This window comes from Kickxella alabastrina (genome assembly GCF_025024165.1).
Source record: "Kickxella alabastrina strain RSA 675 chromosome Unknown BX661scaffold_24, whole genome shotgun sequence".
Classification (NCBI taxonomy): domain Eukaryota; kingdom Fungi; phylum Kickxellomycota; class Kickxellomycetes; order Kickxellales; family Kickxellaceae; genus Kickxella; species Kickxella alabastrina.
In genome coordinates this window covers 237,647-265,371 of record NW_026251495.1, presented here as the reverse complement: position 1 = coordinate 265,371, position 27,725 = coordinate 237,647, and the positions used below count along the sequence as shown (strand labels likewise).

Here is a 27,725-nt window from a genome sequence, read left to right as displayed (position 1 = left end):
CGCGTCTTGCCCACCATCTGGTAGAAGGGAGCTAGGATGATCTGGATCCATTCCATATGCTCTGCAATTGCGTTAATGCCGCCGCACAGACGCCGGATGCCTGCGACCGTCGTCGGCATCTCCAGTGCTCGCATTGTTTCCACTCGGTGGTCAAAGGCCTGCCATGTCCGGTCGGCGGACCACCGACGCCCCAAGATCTCTACGCCTGTAGTCGCGCACCACAGTGATTTGGACATGTTAATCGTGACATTCGCACGGGCCAGACACCGAGCAAACAGCCCTATATCGTGGATGTGATCAGTCTCATTGCCGGTGGTCGACTTTAGGTAAACATTATCAATGTAGACCATCAGACGTGGCCGCAGCTCTGGCACGCCGGACAGAACATGGGTCAGGAAGGCCTGGGCAATGGCAGGGGATTCGGAGTTTCCCTGCACCATGCGTAGGTTGCGTACCTTGCCTGCGCTGCCCCCGTCATAGGTCCAGAAGTCTGCGACGTCCTCTGCCAGGCGCAGCTGCGTAAAGAACGATGCCATGTCAACTGACGAGATCAGCTTGGCATCACGCAGGAACATAATGCGCTCGACTGGCGTCGGCAGCTGCATTCCAACGCTCAGCATATGTAACGAGTTGTTTGCTGAGTCGTCGAACAGCACACGCCTGTCCGTCGAGTTCGGCTTAACTTTGGAGAACACAGGGACCTGGGCGAATGCAACCGATGGACCGTCTATTCCATACTTGAGCCGGTTGGCAACGAAAGAGTTTCGGGCCTTGTGAGCAGGCTCGCTGAGTGTGTGTTGGACGGTGTACAGGGGGCACGCGTTTGTGCGCATTGGGGGTCGGATGGGCGCATAGGCTGCTGGCGGCGGGCAGCCACTCGGGTACTCACGTAGGGCACCAGCAGCAGTCATAAGGGTCTTTAGCAGGGATTTGTGGAGCTCGTCCGTAGTGCACTGATCCGTTGTGCGGCTAGCAACATTTTCCGTCGTCACTGCTGGATACAGTGCATCCCACTTGTGGAAGTCGGCATCGCGCGCTTCAACAAAATAGCCAGTTGGTAGGCCTAGTCGTGCCCGCATTGGGCGTGAGACAACTGGTTCCTTGATCGGGGGCGCATCAGGCGGGCCGTCCATTAGTGGGAACATCTGCGGGTCTTGTGCCACTGTGGGGTCTGGCATAGTGTCATAATCCGAGTCGCGTACAGCACGGGGACCATCGGGAAGTTTGTCTGGGTGGTCAGGGGTGCGTTCTGTGCCCTTAAGGCGTCGGCGCATTGCTGGGGTCATGAGGCGGATGCCCAGGCCCTCTTGGGCATGGTTTGACACCAGCAGCTCCCATGGCACCTTCATGTCGACAACGACTGCATCGTCCCAGAACTTTGGGCCACCCTCGACCTGCAGGCAGACGGTGGCCCGCCCAATGCTCTGGTATGCCTTGTCTGACCAGATGGGGAACAGGTCTGGCCTCGAGTTGGTGCGGATACGCAGCTTCAACCGCTTGGCAGCAGCCATGGTGACCAGGCTGACAGCAGCGCCATTGTCGGCTACAGCCATTGCTGGCTTATTATGTGCGCGGAAACCGGGTATTTTCGTAAAATGGCACAGGGCGGCCTGAGTAGAGTTAAACATATTTATTGTCCCAATAGTGTAACTGATACCCAAGCCGCTCAGGCTTTTGGGTCATTGTTGCCATATGAAAGTAGGGTTATCTTGTGGACTGTCTCGAATGCCTTGAGTCGGTCCAGGAGGGTCTCAGCAGTGACATCATTGGGCGCACTTCCTGTACATGCCCAGGAGCGGGTGTCAAGGCCATGTACTAGGCGTGAGATAGTGACTGCAGCATAGTCGCCACCACCCATGGCCTTGTAGAGCCTGCGCGCATAGTTGACCCTGTCCACTGCAGGGATGTTCTTGAAGGCCTTGGCTGGGCCTCCAGCAGCGATGCTGTGTGCCTTGGCCACAAAGTCTGCTTGCGGGATGCATTCAAGGAGCTTCTCAAAGAACTCTTCTGGTGTGTTCACGTCTAGGGTGCCCATGCGTCTGGCAGCTTGTCCGTCAAGCAGCTTTTGGAGTGCTGTGACAATCATTACTGCAGGAGTGCGGGTAAAGATGAAGTTGATTGTCTCTTGGATCCCTGCAATCCACTGCTTGGTTGGATTTCCGATATCTTCGCCATTGAACCGCTTGGCATAGTCTCGGAGCAGGTCCAGCTCCTCTTTGGCAGCCTTGGCTGGGGTCTGGGCAGCGGAGGTGGTAGTCAGCTGGGCAGTAGGGGCAGTAGGGGCAGTGGCAGGAGGTATGGGGTGAATTGCAGTCTGCATTGTCACGTCTGACCTGACGGACATTGTTGTGTTTTTGTTTTGTTTTATGTATGTAAGCGAGTAATAAATTTTGTTATAGTAAGAGGGGGGTGTGAGGAGCACTAGTTGTCTAGTGGTAAAAGTTAGGGGTGATTTTATAAAAGGTTTTATTACTGATGTTTCTAAAGTACTACTAGGGGCCAGCCTCATCTTATATATGTTCCCAGTCGCCTTTGTCGTGCACATTGTCCATTGTGCGCTCCGTTGGTGAGAACTGGATCTTCTGCGAGTAGACCGGTATCTTGGCAAGTCGATGTTGTGGTTTTCGTGCGTGTACGCTTATGCGTGTGCATTACAGGATGGGGGGCATGTTTGGGCATCAGTGTGATGCCTCCCTGATTTGCACCTGCATTATCCAATTAGCGTCCTATCGATCAGCGCGCAGGTGGGAACTTGTTTCGCGGTTCTCGACCTCAACATCTGCTTCCATATCTTCAGTCTGCGCAACATCTCTAAAGTGCTATTATCGCTGACCTCACCTTATATATGTAACATCAATTATTACAATATCACGTGACAATTACAATTTCTATTTTCACCGTCGATAGTTTGGAATAGGTAGACGGAGATCTTTAACCTCCTTTATAGTGGATTTTTCGATTATAAATATATTATATAAAAACTATTCTTATAACAATATATATCTCATTGTTTTTGTGGCGCTCATTGGCAGTTGTGTGCTCCGTTCGCGAGAACTGGTCCTTATGAAAGTGCCAGGTCTCTGATATGACATAATTGGCGTACTTGTATTTTTGCACCCAGCACATCTATTTTGGGACAGGAAGTATGCTTGGATGTCAACAGTGGCTTCTGATTTAGTCCCCTGTAATTTGGTCAATATCAGATCTATTAGTGAGCTGACGAGAATCTGTCTCGTGATTTTCGCCTTCAGCGTCTATCTCCATATCCTCAGGCTGCGTGTAACAATTATATACAACCAAATCAACAGTACATTTCTATAGTTAAATATGCATAGCCTTTTATCTTGCTACAACGGGCCGCTGTTGTCTCGGCCATGGAAATAAGGCCAATGAGAAGCGGCCAATCAAATGTTTTTTTTTGTTTTACAACGGAAAATATTTTTTGCCAATAGCCGGTTCTGTAATTTGACTTGCTTATCAACAAGTTAATTAGCAGCTTAATTGCTTGCTTGTAAAGGTTGCGTGGCCCAATGGATAAGGCGCTTGACTACGGATCAAGAGATTCCAGGTTCGAGCCCTGGCGCGATCGTACACTTTTTTGTTGTTTTTGGGGGACACATTGTTTGGTTTTTTCACGTGCTGCGGCCATAGATGGGATAAACACAAATTCCCCTTTTGGCCTACGAAAATGACTGGAGCGGATTCCTGGCAAACAAAAATTTTATGTTTTTATATTTACACCCTTCATTTTACACATATTTTTACTTACTGTAACAGACAATGGACAAGTTTGGTATGCACAGTCAGACTGAGCAGATGCATGCGAGGCATGTTGGGACAGGAAACGCAGATACGACCAAGCACCAGTGGTTGACGAACCAGCACCGCGATACCCTGACACAGTATGTGACTGACAACAGTTTGGCCACGTATATTGCTATTGCCGAGGGCGAGTCATTATCGCGGGTAAAATTCAACATGCTGCAGCGGATGCGCGAGCCCTGTGGACCAACACCAGCGGCCGGATCGATCAGACCAAACGAATGAGTATTAAAAAAGCCAGTATGTATTTATTTATATTATTTGGTGATGGTTGAAATATAACATTTTTTATAAAACTATTACCGACACTATTTTTGTCCCCAAAACATTTTCTAATGGTCTATTTTAAGAGAGAAATCCACATGCGGGACGCTCTGCGTCATGGTGCCAAAGCTGATAATATCAATTCCAGGGAGCATATACAGATGAGCAGTCTCTTCTGTGATTCCGCCACTGGCCTCCACCAGCACCTGCCTGCCCACGGCAACGCCCCTGGTCTTGACTTCGACAGCCGCCAGTCTTATATCGTCGGGCACAAAATTATCCAACATAACAACATCAGCGCCCGCATCAATAGCCTCAAAGGCCTCCTCAATGGACTGGCACTCGACCTCGATCTTGATCGAGAACCCGGCCACACCCCTTGCCGCCTCCACCGCCTTTGTGATCGACCCGGTTGACCAAACGTGATTATCCTTCAGCATCACCATCGTCGACAAATCCATCCGATGCGTATCCGCACCACCCACCATCATCCCGTATTTCTCCACCAGCCTAAACCCCGGCGTAGTCTTGCGTGTCCCAGCCACCACGCCCAAAAACGCCATTCGATCCGCCACCTCCCTCAGGCGCCTCGCTCTTGATGCAATCCCGCTACAGCGCGCAAGAATGTTTAGCGCAAGGCGTTCGCCGAGGAGAATGCGGCGGGCGGGGCCGTGGACTTTGGCGACGGATACTTTGCCCTCTTGGGGGACGATTTCGGCTCCTTCTTCGATATCCCAAGTGACGGAGCAGCCGGTTTGGCGGAATACCTCGTTGAAAAAGGGGATTCCAGAGAGAACTCCAGGGCTTTTGCAGTAGAGGGTGGCGGTTTTGGGCGCATCGCCTACGACAAAGCCGCCGTAGTCAAAGGACGGAATGTCTTCGGCGAGCCAAGCCTCGATGGTGCGGGTAAAGGTTGGAGGTAGCAGTGCTGCAAACTTTGACATGGTTTTTTGTTATAATATAAAGTGTATACTGTTTTGAAAAAAAGAGGCAAACAAAAGGTAAAGGGATTTTGACCGAAGGGGGTGATGGGGTTTGAATGTTACGCCTTTTTATCTACTTTGCTTTTGAGAAAGTGTGAGAATATTATTACAGCATAGTAAGATAAGAAACATGGCTATTTGAGGTCACTCATTTGTTAGCGACACGAATAGAGTGTCTGGAAAAAGGCCTTTATGTTAATTTGTTCCCACGAGGCAGATAAATTTGGTTTCTTAAAAAATCCAAATCAAATCAAAATAGTAAAAGCACGTGAGCAAATGTGCCTAAAGAAATGGCAGTTTTCCCCTAAATCGGCGCCATTTCAAAAAGGCAGTGCAGGCGGTAAAAAAAAGGGCGAAAGCAAAAAATTCCGCAGCCACCAAAATAAAAAAGGCATATCAATATCCCTTGCTGCATCAACGAGCCTACCCCCTTTTCCCTCTTTTTTCTTTATCAACTTTTTGTTCTCATTGCATTCTTCACTACTATCATATTTTATTTCAAATATCTTGTCTATATACTGCTATTCCCCCTTTTTTGTACTTTTTAAATCCAACCTTTCAAATAACCTCACAATGTCTATCAACGTTGTACCCACAGATACGGTTATGGATGCTGTCAACAAAATGCAAGGCATCCTTGACAACCTCAAGTCCAACCTCGACACACCAGCACCCAAGCATACCATTGTTAAAAAACAATTAATTCCGCTCAAGCTAACCATCAACAACGGAGCAGGGGCAGGGGCAGGAGCAGGGGCACCGGGTCAGCAGGAAAAGCAAGAGGCGATGGTACCCATGCAAGCATACAAAGATAAATGCAGTGAGCTGGACCGGATGAAGCGCAAGCTCAAGGCTAAGAGCGATGATTACGATTACTTGCTAGAGAAATACCGCGTTCTGTTGGAGACCACAGACACGATGAAGAAGCCTGTCGCTGCCGAAGCGCAAGCTCAGCAGCAGCAGGGGCAGACACACGAACAGGCTCAGCAGCTGACGACGCCCGCAAAGTCGCCGAAGCGCAGCCATTTGGGTATTGCAGATGAGTGGCAGCGGGATATTCTGGACGCGGCTGGGCCCTCGAAGAAGCGGGGCCATGCGAGCGATTTTGTTTCTATCTCCGGCGACCCATTTCCTGCTGCGCCCAAGTCCACCCGGTCTACCAACGCATGGCAGCCGCAAAAGCCAACGGAGGATGAAAAGCGCGCCAAACGTTCAAAATTGGATTTATTCAGCGGTGGACGGCGCAACACGCGGTCGCCTTTGGAGCCCAGGGCATTGCCTACTACGTCGCCGCTGGCGCTTAGGCCGCTTACAGCGACATCACCGGTGTTGCCGCTGTCGGCTAAGTTTATGAAGCCTTCGAGGCCGGTGGATTTGCGCAGCTCCAAGGCAAAGTCGCCTGTGCTTCAGCTGCCGATGGTGAGGCAGCCACAGCAGCCGCGGTTGTTGAGGGCAGCGGCGAGCTCGCAGGAGACTCACATGGATTCTAGCGACCAAATACTTTGCCCGGAGACGGACGACGAGGGCGATATGATGCCTAGCGTTGAGGAGGTCCTACACCCTGCTGCCGTTGCCGCCGATGCTCCTCCTGCCGCTGCTACAGCCGCCAAGCGCATATCGGACGAGGGCGAAGACTCGTGGCGCAAGGTGCTGGACCGCGACCCCTGGGCAGGCCAGGTGGGCGGCGAAAAGAAGATCACGTTCCAGGGCTCGAGCCATCCTGAGCCAAGGGCGCCAGTGGATGCGGGTTTGGAAGGGAACAGGGAGCATCGGCAGCTGCGGCAGCGGATTTTGCAGGCGGTTGGCGATTGCGCGCAGTGCAAAGGCTTTTACTCGATGCCCGGGCTGGTGCTGCCCAAGCGCGACCCGAGCTCACTGTGTATGCACAAGGATAAGCGCAGCGGCGGCGGAAATGGTGTGCTGGCTGGCCCAGCGACTGCGCCGCCGAGGGGCGAGCATGCGAGGGCGGGGACGCCGGAGCATTACTGGGATATCGAGTACTTCCCGGAAATCCGTGTTGCGGGGCCGGAGCAGCTGCGCAAGAGAGAGGAGTCGATGACGAAGGCGTCCTGATTTTACTGCCAATTCGGGGGTTGGTTGTTGTTGGCGTGTGGATGGGGGGTGTGGGGAGTTAAAAGTGTATGCGGTGTTTCTCCTTTCTTTTTTCCCTTTTCCTTTTTTTCGCAGCGCTTTGCCTGGCTTATATGCGCGCGCAAAGCATCTTCCTATAAAATGCGCGCGTTTTCTTTATAGTGCTGGACGCCAAGGCCTTGGGGAAAGAGCACACTTCGTTCTCGATCACCGGCCCTCGTTTTCTCTTCTTTTTTAAAATATTGTATTTTTTTTGCATTTCTCGTTTTTTTGCACTCATTTCTTTTTACGAATCTACCCATATATATATTCAATCCACACGGGTTTATCAAATGTCCAGCTGGTCAGCACTATCGATAGCCGTGCCACTAAGCGTCGGGCTCGGCCTCTCGTTCAACTCTTTCCGGCGCAGCTCCTCATCCTGGCACAACCAACTGCGCAAGCCCAAATACAACATCCCGCACCGGCACCTGCTCCCGGTTTTCGCCGGGCTCTACACGATTCAGGGTCTCGCAGCATACCTGGCGTCGAACGAAATGATGCTCTCCCACCATACGCCCGAGTACACGGCGGTGCGTGCAGGGCAACTGGGGTTGGGGTTTTATTGGCTGGGATTGACGTTTTTAGCGTTCTGGCCGATGATTCTCGCCAGTAGTGCGACTTTTGGCGGGTGGGGGTTGAGGTGGGCGTTGGTTGATTTGGTTGTGGCGGTGGGGTTTGAGTTTTTGGCTATGGTGCAGTTTTTCAGGCTGGGGGTTGGTGGCGGGTTGATGATGTTGGCGTGCTTTTTGGTATTGGCGGCTTTGGCGTTATGGAATGCTGCATTGGTACAGGCGAGTGGCCTGTTTTTGCCGTATTGATTTTGTATTAAGTATCTTTTAATTTTATTTTCACTGTAAATGTTTTATTTATTAAGATTAATTTAGATTAATATCATAGCGCGCATTCGAGAATGACTTTGGTAGAGTTTTTTATAATCGATTGAGAAAGGTGAAATAATATTTTTCTGTGGCTCGATTCATTTATCTACTCCATACATTAAAATTTTATTTGGAAAATCAGAATCATTCATTCATTCAATCAGTTACAAAACATCCATTTCCATTTGCTAATTAATAATTCACAACCAGGGGGGCGAAACGAGATCATGTCAATTTCTCAATCCGACAAAAAAATTAACCAAGTGCAAGTATATCGGATTTTATATATATATATATTTTTTTTCCTGTTTGTTAGATTTTTTATTATTGCGAAACGCAATCTGTCTGCAATCACGTATCCCATCTGCGATGATGTGACACAATAGAAAGAGGAAAAGATAAAAAGGAAGGGGGTGGATAGAAAAAAGGGGGAGGGAAGATTTACGCCCGGTGTAAGGCAAGGGACCCAAACACACACGAAAGAAAAAAATTGTCCGAAACATTTTCCCTCCTTTTTTCTGCTTTTTGCGGCTGCATGTAAATGGGGCTCACAAAAGAAAAAATTTCAAAAAATCCAGATGCATTGGTGTCATTTCAGAATACGGAGAAATTTTTTTATAATGACTGAGTAGCATTCTAGTATTTTCTCTTTTTGTTTGTTCGTTCCGCAGAAAGAAGCTAAGGCAGGTGTCCAATCAAATAAGAATGAATAAAATAATTTTTTTCCCCCACCATTGTTCCAGTTTTGGTCATTAGCTTTTTTTTGAAGAAAATTTTTTATTGTTTGCCAAGATGGAAAAGTAAAAAACAAAATTTTTGTACTTGCTGTTCACGCGTACACAATTGAATGGAGCAGAATGGCTGATTGGTATAAATGAGGCTGGGCGGCTGATGCTTAGACATTCGGAATTTGACGTCCTCTCTTTATTTATTTGTGAACACTTGTGCATAAAAAAAGTACTATTTGTGTAATTTTTATTTGATATCACCTCTCACCAATATTTTTGCCCTTCATTTTCGTTTTTTTCTTTCGTTTCATTACTCCCTTTCCTTCTATCTTCCACCCCCTTCCCCATTTATCTTTTTTAATCAGCTTCGCGTATTTTTCTGCTGTTTACTGTTGTTGCTTAAATTTACGCTCTCTCGCCCTCTCGCTCAATCACTCACTCGCCGTATCGTATTCTACTGTTCTATTTGATTTCATCTTTTTCTTTAAAAAAAAGTTGGCTGGGTTACGCGTATATATAAAACGATATACGCGCGTTCTATTTTTACCTAACAAAAAAACTTTTTAGGGTATTTTGGTACAGGTTTCCCACACCGTCAAATATAGCTCCTTTCTTCCTTCTTTCTCCAAACTTTATTTGTCTATATACTCCATTTGGAAGAAGCTCCTATTTTTTCTGTACATTTTTTAAATTAAATTAATTATTTTTTATATTTTGTCCCTTTCTCCGCAACCCTTTTTATATATTTTATTTTATATTTTCCTTTTCACACATTAAACGCACAAAAACAACTACAAAAACAACCACAAAAAAGAGATCATTCGGTTTTCATAACATAAAAAAAGAGTGGGCAGTCGATCACCACCACAATTTCATTTATTTTTTCCTTGTACATGGCGCATCAAAGCACAGTGCAGCAGTTGTTCTCAACACCAATGTTCAGCAAGCACCACAGCAACAACGAAGTGACCAACATTACCATTTCCGCCAACGGACTCCTCCCGGCGCTCGACATCAAAAGCTGCATGCCCCCGCGCCCCACCGCACCGCACCTGACAGCAGCCCCTTGCGACCCTTCGCCGCCACTGCCAATTCACGGCACAGGCACTCTGAAACTCATCACGGACCTGGCTGCAGTCCTGGGCAGGGGCCAGTTCTCAACAGTCTACCGCGGCATGCTCCTCCAGACCGACGGGCCAGCGAGAGAGTGTGCGGTGAAGGTGCCGCATACAAACAGCCTGGATGCGCGTGAGCTGGTTCTCGTCGAGGCTGCAGGGCTGGCACTGCTGGGGCTGCAGGCGCCCGGCATCGTGCAGTGCTTCGGCATGGTGGACCTAGGCGCAGCCACGGACACAGGTTGCACGGTTGTCGGGTGGGCAGACGCCGGCAGAGCGGCGGTTTCCGGGAGCGGTCATTGGGCGGAGGTTCTGGAGCTATGCGAGAATGGCAACTGCTGGGAGTGGATGCAGGCGAATCGAGCGGCGATGGACGCCGAGCGGTTCTTCGTATGGGCGCGGCAACTGGCCGTAGCACTAGGCGTGCTGGCGGACGCCGGCATGGCGCACAAAGACATCAAGCCGCATAACTTGCTGATTGACCGCAGCGGCAACGTGCGCTTGGCCGACTTTACCGCCACAGAGTTCTCCCCAGAGGCCATTGCCCAGATGCAGCGCGTCTGCCCAGAGTTCTGCCCCGAAGAATTGCCGGCCTACACGGACTTTAGCGGCACCATTCCGTACAGTGCACCCGAGGCCCTGCAGTTCACACCTGGCGCGCGCAGTGATGCCGGGGCACTGCACAAGATGGATATTTTTTCCGCCGGCGTCACCCTGTACACCCTGTTTGTCAGCGGGCTGGAGCCATACGCGGCCGTGAAGAGCAGCGTTGAGCAGATGCATTTGGCTGCTCGGGGTGCCTTCTGGGAGTGGGAGGACCGCCAGTATTTGGCCGGGCTGCCTAATCGCGCGGCGGAGACTGCGCCACCGTCGCCTATTGACGCTGTGCCGCCGGTGCTGGACGATGGCGCGCTAGGGCGGAGCCTAAGCCTCGGCAGGAGGCGCACGCTGAGGCGGAGGAAGGCGCAGCCGAGGGAGTTTAAGCGCTTTTTGTCTGGCGATTTGCTGCCTGAGAACGTCGAGGCCCTGCTGAGGGACATGCTGTGCCCCGATCCGGCACTGCGGCCCGGTGCCAGGGAGGTGCTGAGGCGGCTGAATGCCATGGAGCCCGACATCTTTGAGCCCGCCGACTAAGCAGACAAACTGACAAATAAATATATTTATAAGTTATTGTACCCTTTTTTCTTTTTCCAGCGTTCATATTTGTCCTTAATAAAATGTTTAAAAAAAAGAAACTTATCCAGTGCGCAGGATTATGTGCACGCCGCTATCAGTCCATACAGGCTTGCTCATTTCTCCGACCTCCAAGGCCAAAACACCCTTTTCAAACGCCGGCTGCATCTTGCCCTCCTCAAACCAACCCAAATCCCCACCATGCTTCGCACTACTGCAGTCCGACTCCACCTTGGCGATATCCGCAAACACGCTCTCACCGGCCTCAATCCTCTCCCTAAACTCTTCGACTCTCTTGAGTGCCTCCTCCTTGGTGAGCGTAATATTCTCCTGTCTCCATGAGCTCGGTCTTCTGCTGTCAACGTGTTTAGCGAGAATATGGCTGGCGCGCATCTTCTTGTTGACTCTCGGCGTCGGCGCGTCCCAACGGCTCTCGCCTGATGCCGTGTTGAAGTAGTAGTCGCGGTTGTACGTTGTTGAGCGACGAACTTCCCAGTTTGGCGGTAGCGCCGAGTGCTTGTTGTCACCCTATAAATTTAAATGTAAACATGAATGAAAAATTAATGACGGGGTTTTTTTATTGTACGAGGATTTATTGGGCATGCTGCTGTAATTAAAAAATGAGTATACCTACCATTTCTTTTGCCTTTAAACTTTTCTGTCTACTGAAGGAAGAAAAAAAAAGAAGTACAAAAAAGCAAAACCCAAATTATATTGCGCACATGGTTTAGAAAAAAATTGACATTTTTCTATTTATGGCTGATTGTTGGCTCACTCATAGTATGGGCTGAGCCTATTTTTTTATTCCTTGCGAGGGTTGGCCTGGTAAATCACATGCACCTGCGGACTTTATTTCCACTTTTTAATTTGCTCAGTGTAGACCAATGGCCACACGCGGAAATGGTGTTATCTTGGTATATCCGCAGAGTTGTGATTTCTAGTAAAAAAATGCAAGGACAAAATCTCTTCTTTTTTATCTTGTCCTGTCCTGTCCTGTCTCGTTTCTTTCTTTCTTTTCTTTTCTTTTCGTTTCTTCGTCTTTTTTCATTTTTATTTTCAACTTTTATTTTTATTTTAAAAATGCTTGGTCGTAGACTGTACACTACCGCCGCGCGCTTCGTTACCTCGGCAAAGCCCACCAACGGCTTTGTCGGGGCCATTGGCAACACCCCACTGGTAAATACCTGAACAAAAAATCACACTCCTGATATTAATAGTCGTTTAAGAAGAAAAAACATTTCCTCCTTATATTCCATCTAACCAAACAAATGCCATTATAATAAAAAACATTTTTGTAGATGCGCATCAACAGTTTGAGCAATGAAACTGGCTGCGAGATCCTCGGCAAGGCTGAGTTCATGAACCCCGGCGGATCAGTTAAGGACCGAGCAGCGCTCTTTGTAGTTGAAGACGCCGAGCGTCGCGGGCTAATCCAACCCGGCGGCACTATAGTCGAGGGCACCGCGGGCAACACCGGCATTGGCCTTGCCCACGTGTGTCGGGCGAAAGGCTACAAGTGCATAATCTACATGCCAAACACCCAGAGCCAGGAGAAAATTGATCTACTCAAGATGCTCGGCGCCGACGTCCGCCCAGTACCCGCGGTGGCTTTCGATAACCCGGAGAACTACAACCACCAGGCGCGGAGATGCGCGGAACTGTTGGAGAACGCAGTGTGGACTAATCAGTTTGATAACACGGCGAATCGACAGGCGCATATTGAGACCACGGGCCCGGAGATTTGGGCCCAGACAGGGGGGAAGATTGATGGGTTTACGTGTGCAACGGGTACTGCTGGGACGTTCGCCGGTACAACGAGGTTCTTGAAGGACGTGTCTGGAGGTCGCGTCAAGTCGTTTGCCGCAGATCCCCCGGGTTCGATTATCTACAGTTATATCAAGTCACGCGGAAAGGAGATGATCCGCGGTGGATCTTCCATTACTGAGGGAATTGGACAGGGGAGGATTACGGAGAACCTGCGCCCGGATATCCACCTGGTTGACGACGCTCTGAAGATCCCTGATTCAGACACCATCCGGATGCTTTACCGCTTACTCGATGAGGAGGGCATTTACCTCGGTGCATCCTCGGCCCTTAATGTCGCGGCCGCTTATGAGATGGCTAAGATGATGGGGCCTGGAAACACTATTGTGACCATCTTGTGCGATGGCGCATATCGTTACCAATCGAGGTTGTTCAGCAAGAAGTGGCTAGAGTCGAAGGAACTGGTGGGCGCTATTCCGGAGCACCTGAAAAAATATATTGTTCTCGCGTAAAACAAAAACAAATTAAAATTTTAGTTTTTAGATGCACCTAATATATTTTATAAAAAGATTATAAAAAGATTATTTATATATTCCAAAGGAAAACACTTTTCGACTGCTCCCGGCAGACGCTCCTTTTATATGTTCTTGCTGTATATATAAACTACAGTAAACTATTCATCATTGCTCTTGTTGCGATCCAGCCTGGGGGGGGGGGGTGTTCCCGACGGCCCCCTGCCTTGGGCCCGTGTACATACTCCCCTGGGTATGCATACGTGGTGTGAACGTTGTATTGCAAATGCTTAGATCAGTCGCGGGCCTGTTGCTCCACGGGTTTGCTTTTGACATGAATTTGGTTTGCTTTATGAAACTATTCATCTTACCATCTTTTCAATGGTGTTTGCATTCCTTTGTAGCCACAGCGATGCTTACCAGAAGATTGCCAGCCGACGTGAAAGTTGCAGAGGATTGTACTTTTTCAGCCAAGTATTGTTTTCATAGCTTTCTTATACATTCAGGACCAGCCGCCGACTCTGTGCTAGTTAGCCCTTTGTTCAATTATACAGATGTTTTACTCTATTACATCTTTTAAATAACACCAAATCACAACAGTGTAGCAGCCCTAGTTTCGAATAATTTTGGTTGTAGACCTGAAACATCAGTTATATTTAATGTCCAAATATTTGTGTTGAAATGTAAACGTTCTATGAACGGGTTATAAAGAATAGAATACTATGTATTTAATAAAGTATGTACTATGAGTGATATACACTTGAGAGGTAAAAAAAAATAACTATGTGATGTGTCACTGTGTGACTAAAATGATAAGCAATGTGATGTGATTATGCCTGGCTGAATTTAGCTCCAACAGATTAACAGCAACAATGAAGGCTGGTTGATTTGTCGATCCCAATCAGCTAATAGGTAGGCCGCAAGAAATCAAACTTTTATAGTATTGCGTTGCATATGCCACAAATATAACTTAAGTACAACTTGTATTTCATCGAGACAATCTACGGATTTTAGGTAACTTAATTCATTGGCCAACTACGAATAGTGGGTTAAAGTCCGTTTTGGCCATCTGAATCTATTGAATTTTTAGAAAAATATAAAATACCAAAGGAGACTCGTATCACCTTAAAATTACATTAAAGGCAGATCACTACCACTTACTGTGAATGGACGAATTGGCACCCCTATTAATAGTGTGGAGGTTGGTTAATCGTCGTTAAGCAATAGTGTGTACATCACAATTACGTTTTGTGCGTAAATGTACACTGTTATTTTTAATATGCACTCACCCACTTGGTTGGGAGCAAAAACTTTGTAGGAACACCATTGTTGTTTTCACAATGTGAGAAAAAGGAAACAAAATAAATATCAACAACAATGTCTTGATTTCCACAAAAATAAATTAATTGATAACAACACATTGGTACTCTGTATTTCAGATTTATAAATACAAAAAGTACAAAAAATAAGGCACTACGTCTGACACTCCATATTTAGCTTTGCAGAAAATTAAAGGGCAAAACTATTTGACAAAAAAGTATTGAGATTTTTTGTTCCCATCTCTGTATATTTTTCATGTGGTAAATCTTTAAAAATTCAACGCATACATTAATTATTATTTTTTGGCTGCGCAAAATAAAGAAAATGTGTTTTTTTGGTTGGGTGATAGGATTTTCGTACTTGGCATAAACAGAAATCAATCAGGGAAAAATCAATTGGTGTGGCTGCGCATTAATGTTATATATATTTTTTAAAGCGTCAAGTGTAGTGGGGATGGTTTTCACACGCAATAAAAAAAGGAAGGAAAAAGCAAGGCGGCGAATTGAAAACCTTTTCTTCTTTTACACTGCTTCTATTTCAACAATATCACATTTTTCATTTGTAATGCCTCCCCTCCCTTGTGTGAATTAAACGATTTTTTACTCCAATGACATATGAGTAAGGAATACTGTGCACACATTCAGTTGCATATTTCTAACAGCGTATTAAATCCAATTGTTAGCAGTCATGCCATGCCAGCCGGAATGAAATGATACACCCAGAACAAGTAAAGAAATGACTTTCGAGTGGTAATCCATTTACTTTTTAATTTGATGCAAGAAACCATTTTTAAAGCTTTTTGGTTTTACTTTTTTTTGTGGAATAGTTAGAATAAACCACTAAACTGATTCATTTTATTCTCACACGTTGCGTCTTCTGTATATTAGTGGCTCCCCTTTTTTTGTTGCTGCTGATGTTTGGCGATTGATTTTCATGCTATACGTGCTGCTGTTGCTGCTGCTGCGGAATCCATTCCGATTCAATTATAAACAAACATTCTCGTTCATACAGGAAGAAAAAGGGACTAACACTTTCATAATCTACATTGACACTCGATACAAAATAAAAATTTAAAAGGAAAAATGAAAGAGAAAATTGTGACTATTTTACATCCTCATTTCAATTACAATTATATATTTTGTAAATTTAAAATGGCAAAATAATTGTTGAAATATGACGCTGCTAAATGAAAACATTTTGGCCATTTGTCCCGCGCCCATTCGACTATCCCGACCCCATTTTATTTTTGGGCTGAACTTTTCGAGATTTTCCGCAAGAGAACGGAAAAGAAAAAGGAAAAAATACAATTACTCCAATATAAAAAATCACACGCCAAAAATAGTATAGGAATAATTTTGATGACTGGTAAAACAATATTTTCACAAATACAGGAGCGGAGGAGGTGTATATAAAAAACTACATTTTATCCAGCCTCTTGGCGCTAATCTTACACTCATATATTCATTTGTTCTCTCACAAAGGAAACATCTTATTCCGCCAGGATTAACTTTTTTTACCAATTCCAAGTGAAAAATTGTTTCTCATTTGTCATTATCAATACCCTTTTTAACCATTAACAATTTTTCAACGTGTTTCGTGGAAGCGTTTTTATTCAATTATCGTTTCAGATTTTGGCTATCAGCAAGAAAAAGGTTGGATAGAAAATAATGCTTGTCGTATCACCATTGCAGTCGCACCCACTGGCCATAGGTGACATTCCGACGCATGTGTTCCGCTCCGCCGAGCCCTACCGCGACGACGTCGTCTTGATTGATGCACATTCGATTCAAAAGTTCACCATCGGTGGCATCATCACATCATCAAACAGACTCGCCGCAGGCCTGGCACGCGATGGCCACAGTGGGCAGGTCATATCAGTGTTCGACGACACCGAGTTGCGCTGTGTCTACGTCTACTACGCCGCACTGATGGTCGGTGGCACGTACCAGTCGCTGGGAACCGGAATATCAACCAAAAAACTTGCCGAGCGCATCAAAACCACTGACTCTCCTGTCATTTTCACTACCGCCCTGTACCTCGACAAGCTGCGCACTGCCACAAATGGAATGGAGGTACACATTTACCTGCTGGACAATGCATGCGATCGCGCGCCTGCTTTTGGCTGCAGCTGTCTTTCGTTTGCACACCTGCTTGTAGACGACCCGTCGTTTGTCCCTGTGCGCATAACGTCCAAGGACGACGCAATGCGCAAGCCTGCGTATCTTGCGTACTCAGCCTCTACCGATCAGCACCAGGAGGTGTCACAGCAGCTGATGCTCTCGCACTATGGTCTGCTATCATCGCATCGGCTCAACCGGCCGCGGCTGCCCGAATCTACCCTCCGAACCACGCTCTCCACCCTGCCATTCACAAACACCCACGGCATCAGCAACATTGCGCACTTCCCAATGCTCTCAGGGTCGCGCGTCGTGCAGGTGAGCAGGAATGACCCGGCCCTGTGCTTGGCAGCCATGGAGCAGTGGAAAGCCGGCGTGCTCTTGGCAACATACCCCGTCCTGACCGAGATACTCGCCAAGGCCAAGCGCTGCGGCAAACTTATTTCAATTGACAATCGTACTTTTGACATTAGCTCACTGCAAATCATATTCATGCATGAGTTGCGCATGTCTGAATCTTTCAAGGAGAAGGCGTCGGAGCTTTTGGGCGCTCGCATTGTTGAGCTCTATGGGTATATTGAGACAGGTTTGATTTCCGGCGTGCTAACTGAGTATCCCCGAATCCCAAACTCTGTTGGCGTGCTGTGCTCGAATGTCGCCGCCCGCGTTATGCTTGATGGCCATGAGGTGGAGGACGGCCAATGTGGAGAGATTCTGGTCTCAACGCCCAGACTGACGGCAGTCAATTCTACCTTGATAGATGGTACAAGGTACTTTTGCACTGGCGACTACGGCATGGTCACCAGCCAGGGCATTGTCATTGTCAAGGCACGCGTGTCTGACATTATTCACACACAGAGCGGGGTTGTGGTGCCCAGGGACATTGAAACAGAGCTGCTGAGGGATGCGAGGGTTGTGGAGTCTGCAGCTGTCGCTGTGCGTAGCAATGGGATGGATGTTCCATTTGTGTTTGTCGTTGCTGTAGATGCAGCTGCTGCGGATTCGTCGAGTGCAGCTGTTAATCGGGATTACCAGAGCGACATTGACCCAATTCTCGCACCGCTTGCCAAACTGTATCCCGGAATTCATGGACGCTTCATTGATTGGATTCCAAAGTCGTCGCGGGGCGAGCCCGAACGCTCAGCATTGCGTCTCATACTTGCAGCCAATCACGCAGACAACAACACCACTGCGCAACAGCTAAGCTTAAAGCTGGTCTCTGTCAACCCAACCTAACTATATATTTTTAATTTATCATTTAATGCAATTATTGGACTAATTAGCGTTGACTCAATTATAAGTCTGCTTCCATTTCGCAGAAGTGCCATATTTTTATTACTCTGCCCATGCGTTTACAAATCCCGCGAATAGGCGGGTCGAAAGACACTTGCTGTGGCAACTTGGTTTGCAATATTCGGCAGGCGAGTGCCTAGTTTATCTTATTATATTTTATTATAACATTAATGTATGCAAATATGCAAATGCTAGTTAGGTGGCTATGCAGATAACCAATCTGGGTGAATTTGATATTCACCCAACATAAACCACTCTCAGAAAATTACATAGTATCCATAGACCAAAACCGGGTAAGTCAAGAAGGCCGTACTAAATGGCCCTGACAGCAATCAGATTGCGCTTGCGGTAGTTGGCAGGCGCAGCAACAACAACAGGAATAGGATAAAGGAAATTGACAGGTAAATTCGGGATATATCCAGGGCCAAAGCTGCTGCCAACGGTGTTGCCCTGGCCGCTAACGGTAGTGCCATCATTGCCTTTGATTTCGGTCTTCTGCGAGTTCACAAAGTTGTTGCCCTCAGATACCTGATTGTTGAAGGCACTGTTGAAGGCACTGTTGGAGATGCCAGAGAAGGTGTTGCCACCTGAGACACCAGAGTTGACGAGCGAATTCTTGATCTGGTCACCATTGTTGATATTGGAGGAGCTGATGGCAACAGGACCGCCGGAAATAGTGTCACCTGCAGTGCTGCCGACCTGCTGGGCAAGAACGGCGGATGCGGCGACGAGGAGGATGGAGATGATCTGCATATTAGAAATGGCGAAAGATGAGGTAGATAAAACTAAGACTTTGGATAAAGCTTGATGATTTGTGAATGTAAAATTTTGTCCACAGGCATTGGGTTTTATACCCTTTCGAGTCGACATCTTGATGATATAAGCGATTCGATTATTTTTATTAAAAAATATAAAACTTTCGAAATTTATTTTGCAAATGATGGCACCGTTTGTACAATACAATTTTTTTGAGAAAATATGTTTTGGTCTACTATATTGGTCCCCTTGATATTGCTCTGTTCTCAAAAATATTGTTTCGTGTAAGAAAAAATAATTAAAATTAGTGAACAATATACTTATTAATCGAGAAAGGGGGGCTTATTTCATATTAGATATTCAACAATATTTAAAGCGCAATTTGTTTTAACATAAATATCGTTTATTGTATTGTTTAGAAAAACACAAACACAAACACAAACAGATTGACTGAAAGGCACACATGTCTAGTGGTTGTGGCCATCATCGCCGCGGTTGATATCGCTCATGTTGGCAACGTTGACGGCCGTGCCAATAAACGCCAGCTGATTGATTACGGTAACATCATCGCCGCCGAGATTGTCCGCCACAAATATAGACAGGTTGTTAATGTTCTGGAAACGCACGTAACGGAGATTGATAACGCCGCCGCTCTTGTACATATCCTCTGTCAGCTCAATCTCCTGCGTGGCCTCGCTAGTCTCGGCATCGTCAAAGCCAAGATCCGAGCGGTTCGAAAACAGCTTGATGTGCTTGGGCGCCCTGTCCAGCGGTGCCTTAATCATAATCGAGTGGAGCTTAATGGGCTGGTTGAACGCAATGTGTAGAACCATCTGCTCGTCAACGTCGCTCTCCAAAAAGGAATCGCCCTCTGAGAAAACGTTCTCCAGCGGGCGGTCGTCGTTCTGGTTCAGACACTCGCTCTGCGTCTTCATCACCAGCTTAGTCAAGTCAGCGTGCCCAACAACACCAAATGCCGATTGTCCCTCGCTGCCATTGTCACTCAGCGCAGCCTCAATGGCGTCAACAATCGCCTTTTTGTTTGCTCCCTTTACTTCATTGATGCTGCGCCCCTTTCTAAAGAACTGCAGTGTTGGCGTCGCCGTAATGCGGCACTGCATGGCCACCTCTGAAAACTGTCCGATGTCAACCTTGTAGAAACTGACATTGGGGAACTGCATCGTCAGGTTGCCAAGTATCTGGTCGACAATGAGGCACGGTGGGCATGTTTTCGAGTAAAAGTCCACAACAACCTACACTTATAAAAAATGGTGAGAACAAAGGCTAAAAAATTGAAATTAGTGGTTTGTTCTGCTCGTTAAAACAAACGCGCAAGAAACGCCCCCTCCTGCGACTTTCCGTTCTGTTTATCAGGCCATTTGCTGAAATTCCGCATCTGCACACGCACCAGCTTGCCGCCTGACTCCCGAAGAATCTCCACAAATTGTTCAGTCCGTTCGATGTTGATTGCCATTTTAAAAAAGTATTGTGAAAAAAACAGAGGTAATGCAAAAAAGAAATGCACAAAGTGGGGAAAGGACCCAACTTAACCTCACGCGTATAATGCTTGTAATTTCGATGACGCGCGCACATGGCAGCACAATCAACGGATTAATTTTTAAATTATGCCTGTATTTTGACCAGCGCTCTGCTGAACACATGAAAGAGCATCGTTGACACAATAAAAAGGGACAAATTAAATTGGTTCAGTCTCGGCATACACAAGGAAATCACTGCGTCCAAATACACGCTCGGCAAGAACGCGGCCGTCGGCGGTGGGCTGCGTGAAAGCCATTTCTTTGAAAGCCACTGGGCGTCCATAAACAAAGCGCGCACGGACTGCCTCGATCATCCGCAACGCAATCCCTCCTCGTCTAGCTTCGGGCGCAACCCAGATCCGACTGATACCGCACACCGCCGGATGCACATCGTCTGAACACTCAACAGCTGTATTTGACCCAGGAACTAAGCGCCTGGCACTGTCAATGAGCTCTGCCAGAACACAACCCTCGACGTAGCCTCGAGGCGATACGTAAAGAAAAATCTTTCTTTGCTGTTTGGCGAGATCCTCAATGTCAAGTTTAACGGATCCCAGGTGCTCGTTGGCAATATTGAGAATCTCTAGAGCCCGCTGAATCTCGCGTTTGGGAGACTCCTGCCCGTCGATAACCCGTACATTAGACATGCCGCCTGTATCGACAATTCCCGAATTAAACCCCCAAGCGAGCAGTCTCGATTGGTGCCGCTGCCACGACCGATGAAATTTACTGTGCAGCTCTTCGTCATCCGGGCGGCCACGCTGAAACGTCATGCCACACTGCTTGCATGGATCCTGAGAAATCGGTTTCTGCCCAAAGTCCAAAAATGTTTGTTCTTTCTTGGAACCATCACCTTCCGACTTGTCAGCGCGGTGGTGCCCATTTTGGCGCTTACGAAGTGACTGGTTGACCGGCAGGCCCGAGATAACATCTTTTCCTCTTCCGTTCATGCCGACTTTGCTAATGAAAAGCGATTTCTGCACCAGCGTCTTTTTTGCTCGCCGTCTCGCGTTGCTGTCGCCGTCTTTTTCACTGTTACTGCAGCTGCTACTACCGCTACTAATCTCGCCAACGCTGCTGTCAAACTTTCGCTTGGCCTGTAGTTTTTTGTTGCGCTCGTCGTTCGAAGCGGCAGCGCTTTTAAAAAAGGTTTCCGAGAATAGCTCGGGAGTGACTGGGTAAGCCACACTTTTCGACGCTAAGCACGCATTCTGCGATGCAGTGGGTTTTGGGCGGGAAGACCCGTATGTCACCCGTACGGCCGCTGTTTTGAGCCTGTTTTCGCGCTGCTCATTCAAACTCATTTGGCTATAAATGAAAAATAAGTATGTGAAATGTAATGCAATGAAATATGAAAAGTTTGTTTAAGCGAACGAAAAAAACGCGAACGCGAACGCATCTTTTTTTGGTTCTGCGTCCACGGAAGTAACCCTCCCCCCACCCCAAATAATAGAAAATACACGTGATTATGATCATAATACGCGTTATTAGAGCCCGTGCTTGCTAACATATCTTTTTTTAGCACGCACTCGCCGGCACATTTAAAACCCCCCATTTGCTTTCATCTGTCTTCATATTCATCACTCATTACTATATTTTATTTTTTAAAACCATGGGCAGAGCAATTACTATTGCAGTCGAAGGATGCTGTCATGGCATGCTCGATGATATATATGCCCAGCTGCTGACAAAATCAAAAAATATGGGCAAGCGGGTTGACCTGCTCATCATCTGCGGCGACTTCCAGGCGATCCGCAACGTGACTGATCTCGAATGCATGGCTTGCCCCGACAAGTACAAGCAGCTGGGTGGATTCTACCGCTACTACACGGGTGAGCGCGTAGCGCCCATCCCGACGATATTTGTGGGCGGCAACCACGAAGCAGGTAATCACATGCGCGAGCTCTACTATGGTGGATGGGTTGCGCCAAATATATACTTTATGGGAAACTCTGGCGTGGTGAAGTTTGGCGGTCTGCGCATCGGCGGTGTTTCGGGCATCTACAAGGACTACGACTTTGTCAAGGGACACTACGAACGCCCCCCCTTTAGAGGACATGCGCGGTCGTCGATGCACCATGTGCGGTCGTACGAGGCGTTCAAAATGATGCAGATCAGGAAGCCGCTGGACATAGTTGTGTCCCATGATTGGCCGCAGAATATTGAGCGATTTGGAGATACTGGGGGGCTGCTGCGCAGGAAACCGTTTTTCAGGCAAGAGATCGAGGAGGGCAGGTTGGGCTCGCCGGTCAATGCACTTTTGCTTGAGCGCCTGCGGCCGGCGTGGTGGTTTTCGGCACACATGCATTCGCGCTTTGAGGCACAGGTCGGTGCACAAAATGTGTTGATTAATGGGAAATGGTCAGATATCGCCCCCTACAACCAACATGAAAGCACTGTCAGCCAAACCATGAAAAACCAGGACGAAATTGTGATTGGAGATCTTTCAGACGATGACGAATATATACCTGCAGCAGTGAGTTCGCGGCCGGCACTTAATCTACCACCGCCCAATAATAGCACTGGTGAACCAGCACTCACGCTTGATAGCTTGCCTGACACTGACATTGGCAAAGATACTGACACTCACCAGCAGCAGCAGCCCAAGAACACCAATTATCGTACCTGTGAGAGTGCGACACTTGCCAATGTTAATTCAGTGCCTGATCAACCAGAGCACAAAATATCTGATCCGTGCGTCCCAGGTCGTGCCACACGGTTCTTGGCACTCGACAAGTGTCTGCCAAATAGGAAATTCCTAGAGATCATCGATATTGAAGTTGAAGATACTACCCCAGACAATGCCTACTTGCAGTTGGAGTACGACCCTGAATGGCTAGCTATCCTTCGAATGTGCCATCCATACATGCCCCTCAATGAATCTCCGTTCTTTCCGCCATCCAATCAGACCAAGCTCTCGGAAACGGCACCCAGCTTCCCTGCGTTCTCTGATGCTATGCTTGATGGCGAGCTAGCTTGGGTGCACTCTAATGTGTTTAGACACGGTCGTGTGTTTATACCGCCAAACTTTGTACCCATGGCGTCAGTGCCGCCCCCAGGCACCCCAGACTCTGTCAGCTTCGGATTGGCTGCAAACCAGTCTGGTGGGAATCGTGTTGGACGCGGAGGATGCGGTGGACACGGCGGCAATCGTGGGCGTGGAAGAGGCGGCCATTTTTTGCCTAGAGATACCCCATGGGAGGGACAACGCCCCTCGGTGATCAATCCAAACCCCCAGACTGATGAGCTCTGCAAGATGCTTGGCATCCAGGACAACTTGACACAGCGGCGTTACTAAAAAATGTGTATTTGTTATTTTTTAGCAGACTGAAATCTCAAAAAAAAGTTAGAAATCGAAACAGCCAGCATAAAAGCAACGCAATAAATTATATAGCAGAAGCAAATAGAAACCAAGTTGGCTGTGTAGCAGAGCTGGCTACCAGAACCAGCGGCGAGATGTGGTAGCCGGCTTCTTGTCAGCAGCTGCAGTGTTGTTTTCCACACCGGCCTTCTCTGGTTCTTCTGCGTGCGAGCCAGTTGCATTTTCGGCTCTCGACTCGTCATTGACCATCACTGCGTCGTCCTCAAATTCGCTAGGGTCCTTTGGCGCATCAGCAACAATATCGGTGGTAGCTTCAGATTGTTTGGTTGTCTCGGGAACCTCCACAATGGGCGCACTTTTGGCGGCAATCACTTGCTCGCTGCTCTCCAGCTGCGACACCATATCCTGCAGCTGCAACTTGCGCGAGCGGATGTCGCGCAAGCGCTGGTCGTCAGGAACCTCAGTGAGAGAGTGAGACGAAAAAGCGGTGACCCACGAAGTTATTACCGAAGTGAGCGTCGACTTGCCCACAGCATCTGCCTGGGTGGGCGGGGCCTCAGCAATACCGGACAATCCAGCCAAGTATCCGGCCGCCGCCGATGCCTGCTGTGGCATGTTTTGCGATACGGTTTTCAAAAGACCTGTGAGCCCAGAGTACCCTGCCGAGCTCTGGTCTTCCGATCTCGTATTCGAAGACCGGTTGGAGACTGGACTTTGCAAAGACGAGGATTTGGCGTGTGCATTTTGATTGTTGATCGTCCGCTGGACATAACCGACCCACTTGTCGTAGGCAGTCTTTGACACTGAGCTGGTCGACTTTTGCGCCGCCGCCCGTGCCTGCTGAAAGTACACATCCAGCTGCTGCTCGTGGCTCACAAGGTATGGCTCGAGGACACGGTCGTAGATGATCTCAGCGCCATTTATCCCGGGCATAACCATCCAGGCTACGAACGACACCTTGACTATTCCCTTCAGTGGAAACCTATTACAACCTCGAAAAAATGATGCGTTGCATGGAGTTTAGTAAGAAAAGAGAATATGCACTGTATTTTAATTACATATTGTCGTCTCTTCCACCTTACCAAAACATGAACGTGTCGGCCACCAATTCAACTGCAGTAAATGCAGCCATGACGATCCAATATTTGATGATCCCTTTGACTACGTCACGTTGTTCGCCAGCCCCCGAGGCAGGGCCAATGGCTTCTGGCCCGCCGCGCAGCAGCTTGAAGCACTTGTAGGCTGGATAAAGGTACCCGACGCTGACACTACATTTTATAATGTGTGCTTGCAAAAAAAGGAATTAGACTCGCACGGACCGACCACAGCTTGTTTGTTTTATTTGTATGCTTGTGCGCGCGATCAGCAGTTGTTATTTGTTGCACTTACCACAGCGACCTAGTGATCAGACTGAACATGAATATTAGTAACGGAAATAGCTGCGTCTATCGAGAGGTCGGATGTATTGTGGTGTATCTGAACGATGTTTGTAATGGGTGTGAAAGCGACGCTGGTAGTGCAAGTAGTATTGGCAGTGTTGCTTGTGAAAAATATGTATATTTATTTAAAATAGTACAAAAAGGGCATGTGAGGAAAAAGGGAAAAAGAAAAAAGCGGAAATGCAAATGAATGACAATTTGGCTTTATACTCAATAATTCTTTAGGCAGACAAACAGTGGAGGAAAAAAATGTGGAATATTTGGCCTCGAACCACGCGCATAATTTTGAATCGCTTCAATAAGAATCACGTTGGCATTCACTTATTTCTGCGACTGCCGTTTCCCACCCCCACCCGCTGACAGCGAAAAGCAGCCACCACATAAAAAACCGACATCAATTGAAATGTAAATGAAGTTTTTTAAACAGCACATGAACAAGTCAAATGAAACAAAAAATAAAAGGAAGCATACATGTCCAAAAATATCCTACCACACTACTGTTAACCTCTTCTTGCTGTGTAAAAAATAAGGAGAGGGGCATTAGTCATGGGCACCGCACAACATAACTGTTGGGTTTATCCCTCGCTATATGTGAGCGCTACCATCCACAGTCGGTCGCCAAGCATGAGTTCGTCCTGTGGTCTTATTTGTTGCCAGAATTGTCAGCAATAGTTCGCAGAGTATCAGAGATGCTGTCGAGCAGTGCACGAGCTCTTTTGTTTGCCTCTTCGAGCTCACGCGTGGCCTCGTCGTTTTCCTTGCTCAACTCGATAAATTCGCGTTCCTGCTCGCTCTCGGTGACTGACACGCCCGGAAGCGACTCAACGAGCGTGTCTATCTTTTTAGACTGTCGGCATATATCGTTGGCTATCTCCTGTGTACGCGCTGTAAAATTGTCGATGCTGTCGGCCCCTTCGTTCTGCTGCGTCACGGGAATCCCCGGAGATACCTGTACCATACCAGCCTTTTTATGCAAATAATGAAGGCTACTAAACAGCATTTGGCATTGCTATCTGGAATGCAATAGAAGCGGAAGAGAAGTATGTTATTAACCGTATTTGCGATAATGCTATTTTCACGTTTTATTTGTCACTTGGTAAATTAAGAGTGCACGAACCTGGTCAATGCTGTCCTGAAGCTGGGTTACCCGGTCAACATGAACACCGGTTGCTTGTGCTGTGAGACCCTCCATAGGAAACCCGTAGTATATGACTTTAAAAGGTATAACAAGGATGCTTTGATGGCAGATGCTGTGCCAAAAGCACTAAAATCCCAATTTTTGGTATAAATATTCATTACTACGTTAATATAATGATGGGTTTATTTCACATGCTCTAATAATTAACTTTTCTCTGGCGACAAGACAAAGATGACGGCCTGCCGAAGTGGCCGCGGACAACAGCAATGAGGACGGGAGATATAAACACCAGCTATCTGGACACGATTGATGCTCTAGCTGACAGATTGAGTGCTCGGGTTTAACTTTACTAACACCCTGGCGGACAAAATTCCACCGCCAGGAAATTAGGCCCAGGTCTGGATAACTCCCAACCACCCCGCCCCTAGAATAATTTCATTCATAGAGGTATATAGCCAGGTCTGCAATAGAAACCCATCTTGGGCAAGGTGGCACAGTAGATAATCAGTCTTCTTCATCAACTTTAGTTTTTGCTTTCTACTTGTTTTATACCTCGCTCAATGAATCCATTCTCTCTTACATTCTTCTATGTTGTGTGACAACGATTTTGTTAATCCGTTCTAGATGGTATATCCCACATGCCTCATGAAAACAGTTTTTTAGATTTTTATAATTTACAATTTCATACGCTTCGAAGTTGTGAACATGGAGACCTTCTTCCTCAATTTTTACATCTGTGTACCTCCTGTCGTCCTTTAAATGCCTTAAAATCACACTACATTGATGCGTTTGTTATACAGTATGCCCATGATAAAATGACCGGTTTTACTATCATAAAAGTTTGCCCCAAAATCATGGTGTTCTAAACCTTCTTCTTTAATGTCACGATCCAACTTTTCCGGTCTTATAATTAACGCTGTTTGATTAAACCAACCCATGCTGTTAGAAATAAAATGTGAAAATGCAAAGTAAAGTAAAGAAGCTAATTTTACGAGCGCAATAGCTTGTCATTTACATAAGGTTGGCAAAGTAACGCACACGCTACTTTTCTGTTGACAAAAAACTCGATGGGTATTTTCTCTTTACCTTTCCTATGAATTTATTTTAAAAAATACTAAAAAAAAGTAAATAAAGCAAAGTACCCCTTTTATTTTATTTCTAATGTTGCGCAGCCTGAGGACATGGAAGTGGATCTCGAGGTTGAGAACCATGAAATAAGTTTCCATCTGCATGCCGATTGATAGGAGACTAATTGGACTTGTGGTGCCCAACACACATTTCAAGCCACTATCTTCCCTCTTCAAGAATCAAGATCGCCCTCATGGCCACTATATACATTTCTGTTATTGCTAGCTGACATCAAGGAACACCATGATATCTATAGCGCTGCCCCCTTTTTCAGTTTAGTAAGTAATTTTTAAGACTTGAAT

The 27,725-nt window shown here is 47.1% G+C and overlaps 14 protein-coding genes and 1 non-coding gene across 15 annotated transcripts; 8 read left to right on the top strand and 7 right to left on the bottom strand.

Annotated features, from left to right (window-relative positions):
- Positions 1-3,516: 3,516 nt before the first annotated feature.
- BX661DRAFT_t109 lies at positions 3,517-3,589 on the top strand. The gene has a single exon. It is a non-coding gene; the product is annotated as a tRNA-Arg (tRNA).
- A 130-nt stretch (positions 3,590-3,719) lies between these two features.
- Positions 3,720-4,089, top strand: BX661DRAFT_187244 (splicing factor 3B subunit 5/RDS3 complex subunit 10). Its single transcript, XM_051537188.1, has one exon. It carries the CDS (start codon positions 3,781-3,783, stop codon positions 4,045-4,047), a length of 267 nt encoding a protein of 88 aa, XP_051389519.1. The 5' UTR covers positions 3,720-3,780; the 3' UTR covers positions 4,048-4,089.
- Positions 4,090-5,193, bottom strand: BX661DRAFT_187242 (Quinolinate phosphoribosyl transferase). Its single transcript, XM_051537187.1, has one exon. The coding sequence runs from the start codon at positions 5,028-5,030 to the stop codon at positions 4,155-4,157; it is 876 nt and encodes a 291-aa protein (XP_051389518.1). The 5' UTR covers positions 5,031-5,193; the 3' UTR covers positions 4,090-4,154.
- A 449-nt stretch (positions 5,194-5,642) lies between these two features.
- BX661DRAFT_200342 (uncharacterized protein) lies at positions 5,643-7,142 on the top strand (the record flags this gene model as incomplete). The annotated part of the gene is made up of 1 exon (XM_051538402.1): positions 5,643-7,142. The coding sequence occupies one exon, from the start codon at positions 5,643-5,645 to the stop codon at positions 7,140-7,142; it is 1,500 nt and encodes a 499-aa protein (XP_051389517.1).
- Positions 7,143-7,492: 350 nt separating this feature from the next.
- Positions 7,493-8,020, top strand: BX661DRAFT_200341 (uncharacterized protein; the record flags this gene model as incomplete). The annotated part of the gene is made up of 1 exon (XM_051538401.1): positions 7,493-8,020. One exon carries the CDS (start codon positions 7,493-7,495, stop codon positions 8,018-8,020), a length of 528 nt encoding a protein of 175 aa, XP_051389516.1.
- Positions 8,021-9,743: 1,723 nt separating this feature from the next.
- On the top strand, positions 9,744-11,057 carry BX661DRAFT_200340 (kinase-like domain-containing protein; the record flags this gene model as incomplete). Its single annotated transcript, XM_051538400.1, has 1 exon — positions 9,744-11,057. One exon carries the CDS (start codon positions 9,744-9,746, stop codon positions 11,055-11,057), a length of 1,314 nt encoding a protein of 437 aa, XP_051389515.1.
- A 39-nt stretch (positions 11,058-11,096) lies between these two features.
- On the bottom strand, positions 11,097-11,806 carry BX661DRAFT_187237 (peptidyl-prolyl cis-trans isomerase pin1). Its single transcript, XM_051537186.1, has 2 exons — positions 11,731-11,806; positions 11,097-11,624 (listed from the first exon to the last, which is right to left on the bottom strand). Exons 1-2 carry the CDS (start codon positions 11,731-11,733, stop codon positions 11,160-11,162), a joined length of 468 nt encoding a protein of 155 aa, XP_051389514.1. The 5' UTR covers positions 11,734-11,806; the 3' UTR covers positions 11,097-11,159.
- A 443-nt stretch (positions 11,807-12,249) lies between these two features.
- On the top strand, positions 12,250-13,490 carry BX661DRAFT_187234 (tryptophan synthase beta subunit-like PLP-dependent enzyme). Its single transcript, XM_051537185.1, has one exon. It carries the CDS (start codon positions 12,395-12,397, stop codon positions 13,370-13,372), a length of 978 nt encoding a protein of 325 aa, XP_051389513.1. The 5' UTR covers positions 12,250-12,394; the 3' UTR covers positions 13,373-13,490.
- A 2,648-nt stretch (positions 13,491-16,138) lies between these two features.
- BX661DRAFT_187231 (uncharacterized protein) lies at positions 16,139-18,094 on the top strand. Its single transcript, XM_051537184.1, has one exon. The coding sequence runs from the start codon at positions 16,360-16,362 to the stop codon at positions 18,043-18,045; it is 1,686 nt and encodes a 561-aa protein (XP_051389512.1). The 5' UTR covers positions 16,139-16,359; the 3' UTR covers positions 18,046-18,094.
- Positions 18,095-18,241: 147 nt separating this feature from the next.
- On the bottom strand, positions 18,242-18,964 carry BX661DRAFT_187230 (uncharacterized protein). Its single transcript, XM_051537183.1, has one exon. The coding sequence runs from the start codon at positions 18,853-18,855 to the stop codon at positions 18,415-18,417; it is 441 nt and encodes a 146-aa protein (XP_051389511.1). The 5' UTR covers positions 18,856-18,964; the 3' UTR covers positions 18,242-18,414.
- Positions 18,965-19,278: 314 nt separating this feature from the next.
- BX661DRAFT_187228 (galactose-binding domain-like protein) lies at positions 19,279-20,377 on the bottom strand. Its single transcript, XM_051537182.1, has 2 exons — positions 20,267-20,377; positions 19,279-20,111 (listed from the first exon to the last, which is right to left on the bottom strand). The coding sequence occupies exons 1-2, from the start codon at positions 20,330-20,332 to the stop codon at positions 19,326-19,328; spliced, it is 852 nt and encodes a 283-aa protein (XP_051389510.1). The 5' UTR covers positions 20,333-20,377; the 3' UTR covers positions 19,279-19,325.
- Position 20,378: 1 nt separating this feature from the next.
- On the bottom strand, positions 20,379-21,776 carry BX661DRAFT_187227 (ESCO1/2 acetyl-transferase-domain-containing protein). Its single transcript, XM_051537181.1, has one exon. It carries the CDS (start codon positions 21,698-21,700, stop codon positions 20,555-20,557), a length of 1,146 nt encoding a protein of 381 aa, XP_051389509.1. The 5' UTR covers positions 21,701-21,776; the 3' UTR covers positions 20,379-20,554.
- Positions 21,777-22,008: 232 nt separating this feature from the next.
- Positions 22,009-22,719, top strand: BX661DRAFT_145689 (Metallo-dependent phosphatase-like protein; the record flags this gene model as incomplete). The annotated part of the gene is made up of 1 exon (XM_051533132.1): positions 22,009-22,719. A coding segment is annotated over one exon (711 nt), but the record flags the coding sequence as incomplete, so codon positions are not given.
- Positions 22,720-23,832: 1,113 nt separating this feature from the next.
- Positions 23,833-24,850, bottom strand: BX661DRAFT_172979 (uncharacterized protein; the record flags this gene model as incomplete). The annotated part of the gene is made up of 2 exons (XM_051533826.1): positions 23,833-24,700; positions 24,801-24,850. 2 exons carry the CDS (start codon positions 24,848-24,850, stop codon positions 23,833-23,835), a joined length of 918 nt encoding a protein of 305 aa, XP_051389507.1.
- A 950-nt stretch (positions 24,851-25,800) lies between these two features.
- BX661DRAFT_145723 (uncharacterized protein) lies at positions 25,801-26,160 on the bottom strand (the record flags this gene model as incomplete). The annotated part of the gene is made up of 1 exon (XM_051533134.1): positions 25,801-26,160. A coding segment is annotated over one exon (360 nt), but the record flags the coding sequence as incomplete, so codon positions are not given.
- Between the last annotated feature and the right edge of the window lie 1,565 nt (positions 26,161-27,725).

Bases quoted from the DNA above. Each gene is read 5' to 3' on its own strand.
- BX661DRAFT_187227 (XM_051537181.1), bottom strand. From the start codon at position 21,700: ATGAGTTTGAATGAGCAGCGCGAAAACAGGCTCAAAACAGCGGCCGTA.
- BX661DRAFT_187234 (XM_051537185.1), top strand. From the start codon at position 12,395: ATGCGCATCAACAGTTTGAGCAATGAAACTGGCTGCGAGATCCTCGGC.
- BX661DRAFT_187244 (XM_051537188.1), top strand. From the start codon at position 3,781: ATGGACAAGTTTGGTATGCACAGTCAGACTGAGCAGATGCATGCGAGG.
- BX661DRAFT_187242 (XM_051537187.1), bottom strand. From the start codon at position 5,030: ATGTCAAAGTTTGCAGCACTGCTACCTCCAACCTTTACCCGCACCATC.
- BX661DRAFT_187231 (XM_051537184.1), top strand. From the start codon at position 16,360: ATGCTTGTCGTATCACCATTGCAGTCGCACCCACTGGCCATAGGTGAC.
- BX661DRAFT_187228 (XM_051537182.1), bottom strand. From the start codon at position 20,332: ATGGCAATCAACATCGAACGGACTGAACAATTTGTGGAGATTCTTCGG. The intron at 20,112-20,266 runs GTGCGTGTGCAG...TTATAAGTGTAG, and splicing joins GGGAGTCAGGCGGCAAGCTG to GTTGTTGTGGACTTTTACTC.
- BX661DRAFT_187230 (XM_051537183.1), bottom strand. From the start codon at position 18,855: ATGCAGATCATCTCCATCCTCCTCGTCGCCGCATCCGCCGTTCTTGCC.